The sequence below is a fragment of the Cavia porcellus genome, unplaced genomic scaffold (assembly GCF_034190915.1).
Source record: "Cavia porcellus strain 051 isolate PalLab524CR breed Dunkin Hartley unplaced genomic scaffold, mCavPor4.1 scaffold_10, whole genome shotgun sequence".
Classification (NCBI taxonomy): Eukaryota; Metazoa; Chordata; class Mammalia; order Rodentia; family Caviidae; genus Cavia; species Cavia porcellus.
Genome location: NW_026947493.1, coordinates 43362701 through 43375564, shown reverse-complemented (window position 1 = coordinate 43375564; position 12864 = coordinate 43362701). Strand labels below are relative to the sequence as shown.

Sequence of the window (12864 nt, the reverse complement as noted above, 5' to 3'; positions counted from 1 at the left end):
CTTCCTCAGTCAAGGGTGTACGAGTAGCTGCACTCCCCTGCTAGAACCTCCAAACAAGCTAGATAGATAAATGGCAGTGAAGGATATGATAAATGTTTCCACCATTTTTCCTACTCTGCCAATGACCCAGATGACCAGGTTAGAAAGAAAGATTTATGGAATTAACAGAGTTGAAAGGCTGCAAACTATGATTGTGTCTGGTTCCTAATAAAATTCATAGTGGTCTATGCCCACATTTAGATGCCAAATAAATTGAAGTACAAATTAAAATATTTAATTTCTAGGTACAACAAAGTCATAAGCATTTTGAAGATGTATGAAGGTTATGAACAGTGTTTTTGAAAACTTGTTATAGAAGATGACTGAAGAAAATCACACATAACAAGGTACTCCTTTCTCAATAAAGGGCAATAGCCATTGTGTAATACATGAACACAGGTAAGTGTAATAGCTGGCACAATGATGACATAAATTTTTGCCGTTTACCCAGCAGAGGGTTTCTTTGAAGAAATCATTTTAAGACTGAGATGCCAGTAGTAAAATGATGATGCCAGTTACTGAATATAGAATAGTTTTTTATTGAAATGAGTGAAATATTTCTCTTTGGCCTATAGGTAGCTGCAGATGAATGTGTTAAGTCCTTTGCTAGTGGTGGTTAAAGATACTTCACTGCCTCATGTAAGTAATTATGGCTTCTCAATCAACTACTACATCTGTTGTTGATAGTTGAGAACTGATAAAATTCCACAGTACTAGAATCAATTTTGAAGTTATCTTTATATTTCTGGGTAGAGTTTTTTCTCTACATTAAATTTTTTGAGGGAGCACTTACTATTGAAGTTACTGATGTTTTTCACTGCTGTTTTTTTCTTTTGGAGGTATGGCCTGCAATCTTTTAGAAGGAGTAATGAAGATACGGTCAAGGAAAATATGAACAGAAGCAGTTGATGAAAAGATTTGATCTTGAAAAGCTCACAAATTATGTAGAAAAATAGACTAATTATAACTGCTGGATAATAAATTCTTTAAAATACGTCCTCTTTGAAAGCATCTCTGTTCATAAGTTTTAGTCAAGACTTATTTTCAATCTATTGTCAAAACATTAGCTCATTTGTGGGTGGTAATTCTTATTGAAGTGGACAATTGGGGAGTCCTTTCTAGTGCCTTGTTAGGTTTTGGAAAATAACCCTAATAATTGCACTCCCTGCTATTGTACATAAAAAAATGGCTGATGGGAGTTTCCTAAATTCTTTAAATACTTAATTGATTGGCCCTTAAAAATAAAGGCTTTTCACCTATGACCTACAGATCTTTATCTTTGTGAAAACATAAAAGTAACACTCTAAATGAAGAATGCCATATTAAGGTAGGTAATGACTGGGCAGACCACCAGTCTGTCTAGGACTTAAAATTTATAAGAACTTTAAAATTGAATTCCTCCCAGATGAAGGCTTATATGTAAACTAAATTGTTTAGTGAGTTGACTCCATACTTTAAAGATGAAATGCGATTATCAAGATCATGGTTTCCATATAGGAGTCTCAGTTAAACTAACTCTATAAAGCACTGTCCTAATCACTTCTCATTAGAGGCAACATTTAAAAACCATAGTTTTTCTTCCAAGTGTTTAGAGTTTTGAATCTATGGCATGAATCCTGTGGTTTTTATAGGAGTTTTAAAAATACTACTTGGCCTCCAATCTTATTTCAAAAATAGAAAAAAAGAACAAAAAGGAATGTAGATCAGTGTGAAGACTGGGTTAAATTCCTAGTACCACCCCAAAAAACATTTTATGAAATTAGTATGTTTTGATGTCCCCACTATTTTCAAAACAAGCCTAAGAAGTGGAGGCCAGATGCAGTACTATATACCTGTAGTCATAACTATATGGGAGGGTCACTTATTTCTCCAAGAGTTTAAAGTCAGGCTGGGCAACATGAGTCCCCCATCTGAAACTAACTGGTAGCAAATTGTCCTGTCTTTTGAAACTTAAAACCCTTTAGGATGAGGACCAATTTATAAATTATTGACTCCTTGACTTATTTTTGTATTTAACCTGGAAGATTCATGGGCTTATCTGTACAAATAGCATGAAAAGGCCTTAAATTTGGAATTTCAGTTCGTAGGCAACTTCACAAACATTAAAAATGGTTTAATTTGTAGGGAATTACCATCTTGTGACAAGTAGGATGAACTACATAAATTTTACACATTGCAACATTCTATTTGTATCTCTTCATCTGTAATACATTAGACTAACCAGAAATCTCAATAGTGGTTTTTTTTTTTTAAACCCCCTTGGTACTGGAGACAACTCAGGGTGCTCTACTAGTGAGCTATGTCCCCAGCCCACTTTTAATTTTATTTTCAATTTTGAGACAGTCATCACTTAAAAAGTTGCCTAGGCAAGCCGCTAACCTGTGATCCTTTAATCTCCAAAGTTCGTGGGATTATAAACGTGGCACCACAACCCAGCCAGGCATTTTTAAAAATAGAATTTTTCCTTGACAACTTCGTTTTAAATTTTACATGCTTCTAAGTATTAAAATTAAGGTGCTGTTGGTTTCAGAGGTTTACACTAGTGTTTATTCCATTAGCAATTTATAAAGGACCACATTTTGGGCCAGAGATACAGCTCAGCAGCACAGTGCCTACCTGGCAAGTGTGAAGTCCTGAGATTGATTCCCAGTACCAAAAAAAGGCCACATTTTATTTTTTTTTAAATTTATTTATTTATTTTGTCTTTTTCCTTTTTATTGGTACCAGGGATCAAACTCATGACTGCCTGCTTGCAAGACAGGCGCTTATGCCGCTGAGCTAAATCCCCAGCCCCTACATTTTATATTTTTTAAATGGTCTAATGTAGAGGATACTATCTGAAGCATTACTTGAAAACAATTCAAATATACTTTTTCCCATTGCTTAAATAAAAGTGAAAATTTTTCTGTACATTGTTTATTCATCACCAGAAAAAATCGCAGTTCCTGGTGCATATGTGGCAATAAACTGTTGAAGCTGTTGTAGACACTCAGTTAGATAGAGATCCCTTTGTTCTAAATACTCTTCATTATACAGTTCAAATGGAAATACTGCATTTGGAGCAACAACAAATGCACTGGCTCCTAAAAAAAAAAAAGAAATATAATGTAAATGGGAACTATTCCTTAACATGCTAAATATTAAATCATATTTTCAACCAGAATAGTGAAAGTTTCAGGGCATCACCATATATGTCAGCCTCCTAAGTGCTGGAATTAGTATAAGCATGTAGCACCACACCTGGCTTCTGGTGTTTTTAAAATCAAGTTCTGACCAATCCAAGTGTTTTATTATTTAAATTTGACCTTTTTTTTGAAACCCAAAATGAGGCCTTCAAGACAGTTTAAGACCAAGTATACGTACCTAGTTCTGTATGTGCTTTCTTGTCTCAGGTAAAATCAGGAAGTAACCAGCTAGAGCAGTGTGTTTTGGATCTGATCTCTGCTCATATTTTTCAGGTCTTAGCTTGTTGGTCCTCCCCACCCCGCCTTTCCCCCGCCACTTTTTGCTATGTTGTCCAGGCTGGTCTTAGACGCAGGAATGTACAACCAGGTCAGGTGTTGCTCGCTTTCTGTAGGATCAGTTCACTACATGTCATGTGACTTGAATACCTTATGTATTTTTAAAAAGTACATATCCCTTATTGGACTGTATCTTTTCCAGCTAAATTCTCAACTTCCTAATCTCAACAGCCAGCATCTCAAAGTTCTTTACATATGATATGCTACATAACCTCTAGGCTACTAAATGTAATCTTAAACTCTCAGTAGCATTATAGCCCATCAGTCTGCTCCCTTAAGATATCCTCTTTCTTGGCTTCCGTAACACCACATTGCATTTTCCTACAATTTAGCTCCTGCTTCTTAGTCTCCTTTGTTAATTCCTCCTCAACACCCATTTCTAAATATTGTAATTCTTTAAGGTCAGTGCTGGAATTCCCGGTAGTCTCTAGATGATTTAATATACTTCTCAGCTTTGAATACCATCTCTATGCTAATTGTTGCTGTTATATTTCTAGATTAGGACTCTTAAGTCCATCTTCTTTTAACTATGGATACCTCTGTAGGGTATCAAACATCTATGTTTCTTTTTGCCTTCCCAGTCTGGTAAATGGTACCATGACTCACCTGGTTGCTCAAAGAATAAACCTAAGGGGTTTCCTTAATTCCTCTCCTCCTTACCCCTGCCATAACTCCTAATTTAGTTGATGAACAAAACCTATTGGTTTTTGTGTCCAACATGTATCCCTACTTTCCATTTTCTACTACCTCTACCTAGTCGAAACTTCTGTTATCAATTACTTTTGACATTGACAACAATTTCCTGTCTGTCTCAACATTCTTAACCCCCTCCAGTTCGTTCTCCACATCCACTAACACAATGATGGTGAACTTAGAGCTTTCAATAACAGCCTGGTGAGGCATGTGTGCCATAGGTTCACCACCACTGCAGAAGACAGCATTTCACAAATATAACTGATCATATTAGAATCTGCTAAAAGCCTTTCAGTGGTTTGCCACTGTATTTGGAAGAGAATCCCAATTTTCTCCTGTAGTCTTTGAGGTTCTGCAGATCTTGCCCTCTTACTCTCCAAGCTTAACCCACACCACTCTGTTTTGTTTAGTATATTTAGCCAGCCTGGCCTCTTCCATTTTCTTAAAAACACCTACATAAGTAGTTTCCCTTTCTGGATTTTTATCTGTCAGTTTAAATAAATCATTCTTCCTGAGAGAGGTCTGCCTAATAATTCAAAGTAAGAAACCAGGCATGGTAGTGCACACCTGTAATCTCAACACTCAGGAGGCTGAGGCAAGGAGGATCACCTTAAGAGACCAGCCTGAATACATAGTGAGACTGTCTCAAAAAAAAAATCAAAGTTTGGAATGGACTGAAGGGAAAAGAAAAAAAAAAAAAAAAAAGTAAGTACCTTTTATTATTATTGCTTATAATATAAACCTATTTTCTTCTTTACAGTCTCTCAAATCGTAATATACACTAGTGTATTTACTTTTTAATGTCTGTCTTCTCACTAGGCTGTATTACCCAGTACAGACTTTGTTTTTCCACAACTGTAGTATATCAGAGGCCTAGTACCTACTTGTCATTCAGTAAACATTTGCTGACTCATGATTTGCTGAATCATGTATAGTGATAATTATAAGAGAGCACATAATATTCATTATAATATATCACTCCTTAAATTTTTTTTTAATTTTATTTAAGGAGAAAAAAGAAAAAAAAGGGTACAAGTTATACAGAATTTTAGAAAAAATAAACAGTAGGAAATCACTAGTTAATTACATATTGTCATCTTAGAAATAGTTGTTCAAGTTACAAAATTAAAGCATATAGAGAGGACTTTCAAACAGTGAGACTGCAAACAGTTTTGTTCAATAATCCAACAAAACTCAGTAATATGGTTATCTATCTTATACACTTAAATATATATGCAGTTATATCTTTTAGAGAACTTTCTTTTCCTTTCACTCCTTAAATTATAATTAACCGGGGCTGGGGATTTAGCTCAGTGGCATAAGCGCCTGCCTTGCAAGCAGGCAGTCGTGAGTTCGATCCCTGGTACCAATAAAAAGGAAAAAGAAAAAAAAAAATTATAATTAACCATGAAGTATCTTCACAGTTTTCTTTTAATGTATACTTTATTATATGGTATGCAACTAATGTAAAAAGAGGGCAAATTAATTTTATACTTAAGGTACCATACAAATGGTACTAGATGTGGCTTTGTGTAAAGCTGCCTTTACTTTTCATGTCAATTGCTGTCCAAAAATATATCCTTTGGTAGAGATCATTTTCTTTTACATTTCAAATACATTTAAGGAGCTCTTAATATTGTTTTACTTCAGACTTGAAAATCAATACACCTGACTGGAATTCATTATGAAAACAAAATAACTCAAGGGGGAAATCATATAGTTTTATTTCCCTCAAATGCTTCCTTAAATGCTTCAAGGAAGTCTTTAAAAACAACAAGTAAAAAATATTCTCTCATGGTCTACAACAAGAGTCCTTAATATTATAACATCATGGTTTGTAAATCCAAAAACATATTATAGAAACTCAGATGTCTCAACAATTGAGGGTATGAAAAAGGGGGGGGGGCTGGGGATTTAGCGCAGCAGCGTAAGCACCTGCCTTGTAAGCAGGCGGTCATGAGTTCGATCCCCAGTACCAATAAAAAAAAAATTGATGGTATGTCAATAAAATAGGCAACATTTTTTATGGTAAAATAACATGTCTTCAACTTGGTTAAATAAGAATATTAAGATAAAGCAAATTATATATCTTTCCTGTTGTCTTTGTATTGGTTGGAAATCAGTATCTTTATTGTTTGGTAAAACTAGTTAATAATGACAATTTTGTCTGGCAGTGATCAATCTCTTAAGACATACTCCATAAAACTTACAACCTGTCTACCTGGGAAAGGGGACACACATACAAATTGTATATAACATATTCCCTAGGACTCTACAAATCCCTTTATCATAGATAAAGAATGCTTTATTTAGACAATTTTAGAAATAAGACTATAAAGTTCAAATAGATCTTTGTGACAACATAATATAAATGTAGCTGAAACACATTTGAGCACTAAAGACACAGAAAAGCCAGTGTTGAAATGGTTTGAAGGATGATGTTTAATGAAAACTTTTATCACTTAACTCTCCTTACCTTTGTGTTAGGGGTCTTTTATATTTTTATTAGCAACAGCACAGTAAGTGTCATTCATTTTAAATGACTGTGCACTGTAGTCACAGTATTAAGTCTATCAATGCAGAGAGGTGACTGTTTTGGCTATGTGCCTAACTCCACTATTGAAGATTGCTTGACAAATACACCATTATTTAAAAAATGAATATACATTAAATAATTTAATGTGTTGTATTAAGTACTTTCCCCCTGGAATTCTTCAACCAAACAAAATTTCAAGTATAAAAACAAGCAATGCATAATAAGAAACAATATTAGATGATACTACTTATTGGAGACCACTATGAAGCAGCTCTGAGCAGGATTTAAATTTTGCTAATTGGCTTTCTATGTTTATCTGTGAGTCTGTCCTAGGTCTAAGCCCTTGCCTGGCAATGGGAGCTGATTCATAGTAAGTGAATCTCTATGAATCACTGGTCCTGGCTGAGGCCTGTAGTGGCCTGTGAGGCCAGAGATATCACAAAGGGCAAGATAACGCCACAGCTGCAGACACTTGGCTCAAACATCAACTAAGTAGATAGAGACTGCAGCTGCAGGAATTACACCTACTGTCTCACTCCTACCATGTCTTCATGATAAGACAGTTCTACTGAATTGACTTGATTCATTACTTGGAAATGTCCTTGAAGTGACTCCCAAGGTCTTGCTCATTGCCTGCACTTTCCTCAGTTTCCCCGCCCCTTGTTGTTGGACCTAATAAAAATGGGCAGTCCAGAGAAGTCTTTGTCTTAGTCCTCCAAGTCTTGAGCTCAACTAAAGGGTTTTAACTCTCCCAGACAAATCATATGATTTGTCTCATTTTATTTAAACCTCTGCAGTACACTCATTTGGGAGATTGGAGATCTAGGTCAGGACCTGATAACTATTGTAAACAATAAATGTGTTAAAATTCAAATAAATCTTGTTAATTTATAATTCTATAATATTTAAAATATATGTAGTGTTAATAAAGAATAAATAAAATTATTTGTAGGAATCATTAAAAATATTTACCATATTTCAATGTGAGAGATGTTTCAAATAACAATGCTGCAATTAGTACATCTTCTATGAGCACTTTATTCCTTAGGTTTAATCGTGTATGGGCTTCAGATAAAGAAACTCTAAAAAAGAAAATTCATACAAAAGTATGTTGATGTTATAAAAATACATGTACTTTGATAGTAACAGATTAAGAAATGAGCATTAACCACTTAAATATCAGCCCATTTTTACTTTAGAAAAAATGGAAATCGGGGCTGGGGATTTAGCTCAGTGGCATAAGCGCCTGCCTTGCAAGCAGGCAGTCGTGAGTTCGATCCCTGGTGCCGATAAAAAGGAAAAAGGCAAAAAAAAAAAAAAAAAAAGGAAATCACTATATGATTCTGTTTATTGTCAATTTCTACCTTGCCTTATCTTTTGAAGTCTTTTCAACTCTATGAAAATATACAGCTAGGGAAATTAACTAAACATATCTAGCTCTTATAGACCTATGATTGATATTTCTTTCCAATCCTTCATCTTTCTTATTTTATGTTGTGGTAATAAGATACTATGTTATTTACTTAATGGATTATTTTACTCCTGATTCTGTTTCATACTTTGAGATTATATTTAAAATTATATCAAGTGAAGTAATGGTCTGTCAATTGGGAACTGTGTAACTTATGGTTTAGCTATGTTACTAATCACAACACAGTAAAACTGATACAGCTATTAAAATAGAATGAAGCAATTTTTTTCTGTACATGCTTGATTTCATTTGGGCAATTCATATGAAAAATTCTATATTTAACATTGTTTAACATTAATTTTTAAGTGAATTTAAATAAAATATATTTATATGTTTAAATTATATATGCATTAACATTTGAGTGAATACTTTCTAGAAAGATACATAAAAACTGTTAATAGTGATTATGGTGAGTGAGGCAAGAATAAGTAAGGTTAGTAGGATACTTTACTCATAATTTTAGATTTTTACAATGTTCATATTTTGTTTTATAATAAAAATAAGTTTTTTAACTTGAAGGAACAATAAGAGTTGAATGTATTAAAGACTTAAAAATAAAAGAAACAGTATACTTAAAGAATTTTTTCTAAGTCCAACTACAACTTGGAATATAAACAGATACACTTTAAATAGCAGTTCTTTGCATTTGAAATTTGTATGCTTTTCTCAGACACATCTCATTCAAGGGATCAAATAAAAAATTTAGTGAAAAGAATTATTAGAGGCTTAAGTGATGTAAAAATGCAACAAAAGAAATTGTTAAACTGTTTACTATTCTTTGGAACAAGGTAAGCTACAAGCCAACCAACCAAAGGTCAAACCAACAGAAACAAATGAAATAGATAAGCAAGTTAATTAAACACATCAATTAGAAGTCAATTCTGGCCTTAACATTTTGAATTGAATACCTACAAATATTTTAATGTAGATGCTGACAGTTTTGATCCATATATAGAATCTGTTCTGATTCTGCGACTTGCTAGATAATAACCATGAATCATTCTTTCTGCCTCCAAGCTGAATTCTACATTCAGATTCTTTGCAAAAGCCAGTAGCTAGATTAAAAGTGAAAACTTTAAGAGATTTAAATTTTATAATAGAATCTATATGACAAATGAGTATAGTTATACAAAATATACTAGAGCCTTATTTTTAAAGTTTCATACGTTAAAAATTGAGTAAATATATGGAGACATTTTGCAATCAGTGAGCACTTTAAATCATAGTCTTCTACTTGCAAAGAATATTAAAGTTTACCTAGAACAATCTCCTTCATAGTGCAGCAATGTTCTATACAATGTATTTGTATGATTAACATATCTTCCAATGGGAGAAAGACTTACCTCCTCCAGAAGCTTATTTCTTTTTTGAATACCTTCAATTATTTGACAGTCTATTTCCTCATGACTTTACTTCCAGATTTCTTTTACTATCCTAGTTTTGTTTTTTAATTCACAGAGCAAAAAGGAAAAATTAATTTTAAGTTATATACAGATAGAGAGAGGGAGAGAAAGAGATGTAAAAGATGTACACATTTCAGGAAAAGAAAAATAACATGATATTTTACAATAGATGGTGTTATCCTCACATGGGAGACTCTAAAGGATGCCATTTACCTCAGAAAATTCACTGCACTGCCAGCCCTTAAAGAAGAAATTGCAAATGCATGTGTAGCAATCTCAGTGATCAAGGTTACCCAAGCATTAGTCGCAGTACTAATAAGTGTTTGGAAGCTAATGGGCACCACTTTGAGCACCTCTTGTAACTGTACAGACCCAAGGTATTTGCAATCCTCCTCCTTCAGCCTCCCTACTGGTTATTTTGAGTCAGGGTCTCACTAAATGGCTAAATTGCCCAGACTGGGCTTATTTTTTAGTTTCATATGTTAAAAATTGAGTAAATATATATGGGCCTTTTCACAGTCAGTGAGCACTTTAAATCATATTTAAATATTCAGTCCTCCTGCCTCAGCCTCCCAAAGTGCTAGGATTACAGGTGTGTGTTACCACATTCAACTTAATATTTATATTTTAAATATACTCTTTTAAAAAAGAATATGGACATATTCTGGATTGGGCATGTCCTGGATTGGATGCATCCTGTCATTACACCTTAAGGTCCATAATTCTCTCCAGTTTTATAAACTGCATAGTAATAGTACTAATAATATCACAAGTAATAGTAATAATACTAATAATATTATAAGCTTTATCTTTAGGGAAGGATTTGCTGCCTCAATTAGTGGGAGTGGTTTCCAGTAGCCAGCAGGTGAAGAAGAAAGAAAGAAAGAAAGAAAGAAAGAAAGAAAGAAAGAAAGAAAGGAAGGAAAGAAAAAGAGAAAGAAAGAAAGGAAGGAAGGAAGGAAGAAAAATTGTGTGGTCAAAGACATTTCTATTTAAATTGAGAAACAGTAACACAACAATTCTGAGTAACCATCTTATCTACTTTTACCTTTTCAAAATCCTCTGTAGGGAACTGTTTAGAAGCTAAATTAAGTGGCCCTTCAGGATCAGTGGCTTTCTTTAAGGTGTGTTGCACAGTTGGAAGAAGTGGGTGGCAAGGAGAAGATTCATTGCAGTTAATCAGTAATCCAAATGCTTCCACGAAGTTAGCTGGAATCAAACTGCAATCCTACATCAAACCAAAATGTAACAGGTAAGCAGTAAGCCTCGAAAAATTTGGAAAAATTAATTACAAATTTATCACAATATATATATTTTATTTAATTACTATAAATTATAAATTTTATTTAATTAACATACTGCATGAGTAAAAGGTTTAGAAGTATCAACATTTCATTGTTAATTAAAATTTAAAGCAACTTTTCAATAGCCTGGAGACTTTTGGACAGCAAAATTTTTGCAAAATTTTTTTAAAAAGCTCTTATTTAATACTTTTTTAGACATTACTTATTAAAGACTTCCAAACACTGACTCAAGTGGAAATTTCTATTGAGTAGACATCTTATTTGCATAACTAAAAATATATTAACAACTTTAGGGATGTACTTCAATCACAGAGCACTTGCCTAGCATGCTCACAACCCTGGGTCTTAACCTAGGACCACACACACACACACACACACACACACACACACACACACACGAACATACACACAATTAAATTTAAATTGAGGCACTATATAGTTGTAGCACTTAATATAGAAATGAGTTACTAAAAAAATAAAAACATTAAAATTTGTGATTAAGTTCTCTGAATATTGTTCTAATAACATAAATATGTACTTTACCATCTGACCAATTAGAGTGTTGGTCTTCTGTGCATTTCTCCTTGAAGATGAATTCATATCAATGAAAGACCAAAAGCTGCACTGAACCGGAAAACTCATTTGTTGATCTATATCATCCCCAGACTTCTTTCCTGGAATGTATACTGTAATGCTTCTGCTCTCCAGAACTAAATCAGAAGACATTATCCTTTTATTATTTAAATTTATTTTTACCTATATGTCTACAAGTTAATAACAAGTATTATATAAAATTCTACTTTTTAAATTTCAGAGAGTAGGCCGGGGATTTAGCTTAGTGGTATAAGTGCATACTTGGCAAGCGTGAGGTCATGAGTTCAATCCCCGGTACCAAAAAAATAAAATAAAATTTAGAGAGTGAAAACATAAACTTAAGTGTTTTGAGAGATACTGCTAAATTAAAGTAATTGACATAAAAAGAACAAGACAAGAAAAATTAAGTGTTTATAAATGTCCCATGATTAATGAGAACAACCACCAATCCAAAGCATGTAGGTAGAATTACAGTTGAGTATCTCATGGAATAAGCAAAATGCTAGGAGATTGGTCATATTGTGCAAGCTTACAAGGGGGGCTAAAATTAACTAGTGTCCCTTTAGGTGAAAAAAAATGATAGAAAGTGAGTCACCCATATGGGAAGATGTAGTGAAAAGATAAGAAAATGCACTACAATGATAGTGCTAATGTATTTCAAAATCAACATGTTAAAAGCTATCATTTAATCCTCTCTCACCTCTGGCTTTGTTTTTATTATTTCACTATTGACGGAATACCACTCATCTACTTAAAAAAAAACAAAACAAAACAAACCAAACCACCAAAATGGAAACATACTATTTTTCCCTTTCTCTTCTTCCTTCACTCCTTATAACCATCCAATCTACAGATTTAATTCTATTCGTTGGATTCTACATTCCAAATAATTTTCAAGTTAATCTTTTAAATTTTTTTTTGTTTTTACTTTTTTTTTTTCGGTACCCGGGATCGAACTCATGACTGCCTGCTTGCAAGGCAGGTGCTTATGCCGCTGAGCTAAATCCCCAGCCCCAATCTTTTAAAATTTTTAACAACTGTCTTTTTTTAAATGTTTATCTTTCTCTTAGGTCATATGATAAATATATATTTAACTAAATAGAAACTTCCAGAGAAGTTTCCAAAATGACTGTATCACTTGATACTCCTACCAATAATATATGAGTAGCCAGGTATTCCAGATGCTCAACAATAGTTTTTGTTGTCAATCTTTTGAATTTTTACCATCCTAGTAAACAGAGCAAATGATATAATTCGTGGGGCCTACTGTAAAACAAAAATCTGGGCCTCTTGTTTAAAAATC

The 12864-nt window shown here is 33.4% G+C and overlaps 1 protein-coding gene and 1 non-coding gene across 5 annotated transcripts in view; one reads left to right on the top strand and one right to left on the bottom strand.

The window, feature by feature from the left end:
• The first annotated feature begins 450 nt into the window (after positions 1 to 450).
• LOC111754675 (small nucleolar RNA SNORD87) lies at positions 451 to 535 on the top strand. The gene has a single exon (XR_002789354.1). It is a non-coding gene; the product is annotated as a small nucleolar RNA SNORD87 (small nucleolar RNA).
• Positions 536 to 2939: 2404 nt separating this feature from the next.
• Mcmdc2 (minichromosome maintenance domain containing 2) overlaps positions 2940 to 12864 on the bottom strand; it is a 41772-nt gene continuing 31847 nt past the window's right edge. For 2 of the 4 annotated variants that reach the window (XM_063257398.1, XM_063257399.1), the window contains 5 exons: positions 11511 to 11677; positions 10712 to 10891; positions 9173 to 9315; positions 7762 to 7871; positions 2940 to 3122 (listed from right to left, as the gene is read on the bottom strand). In XM_063257398.1, the coding sequence (XP_063113468.1) occupies positions 2956 to 3122; positions 7762 to 7871; positions 9173 to 9315; positions 10712 to 10891; positions 11511 to 11677 (767 nt within the window). In that variant the 3' untranslated portion in view covers positions 2940 to 2955. Of the gene's footprint in view, positions 3123 to 7761; positions 7872 to 9172; positions 9695 to 10711; positions 10892 to 11510; positions 11678 to 12864 lie in introns of those variants that run through there. The other 2 variants (XR_010050163.1, XR_010050162.1) reach the window with 2 other exon arrangements.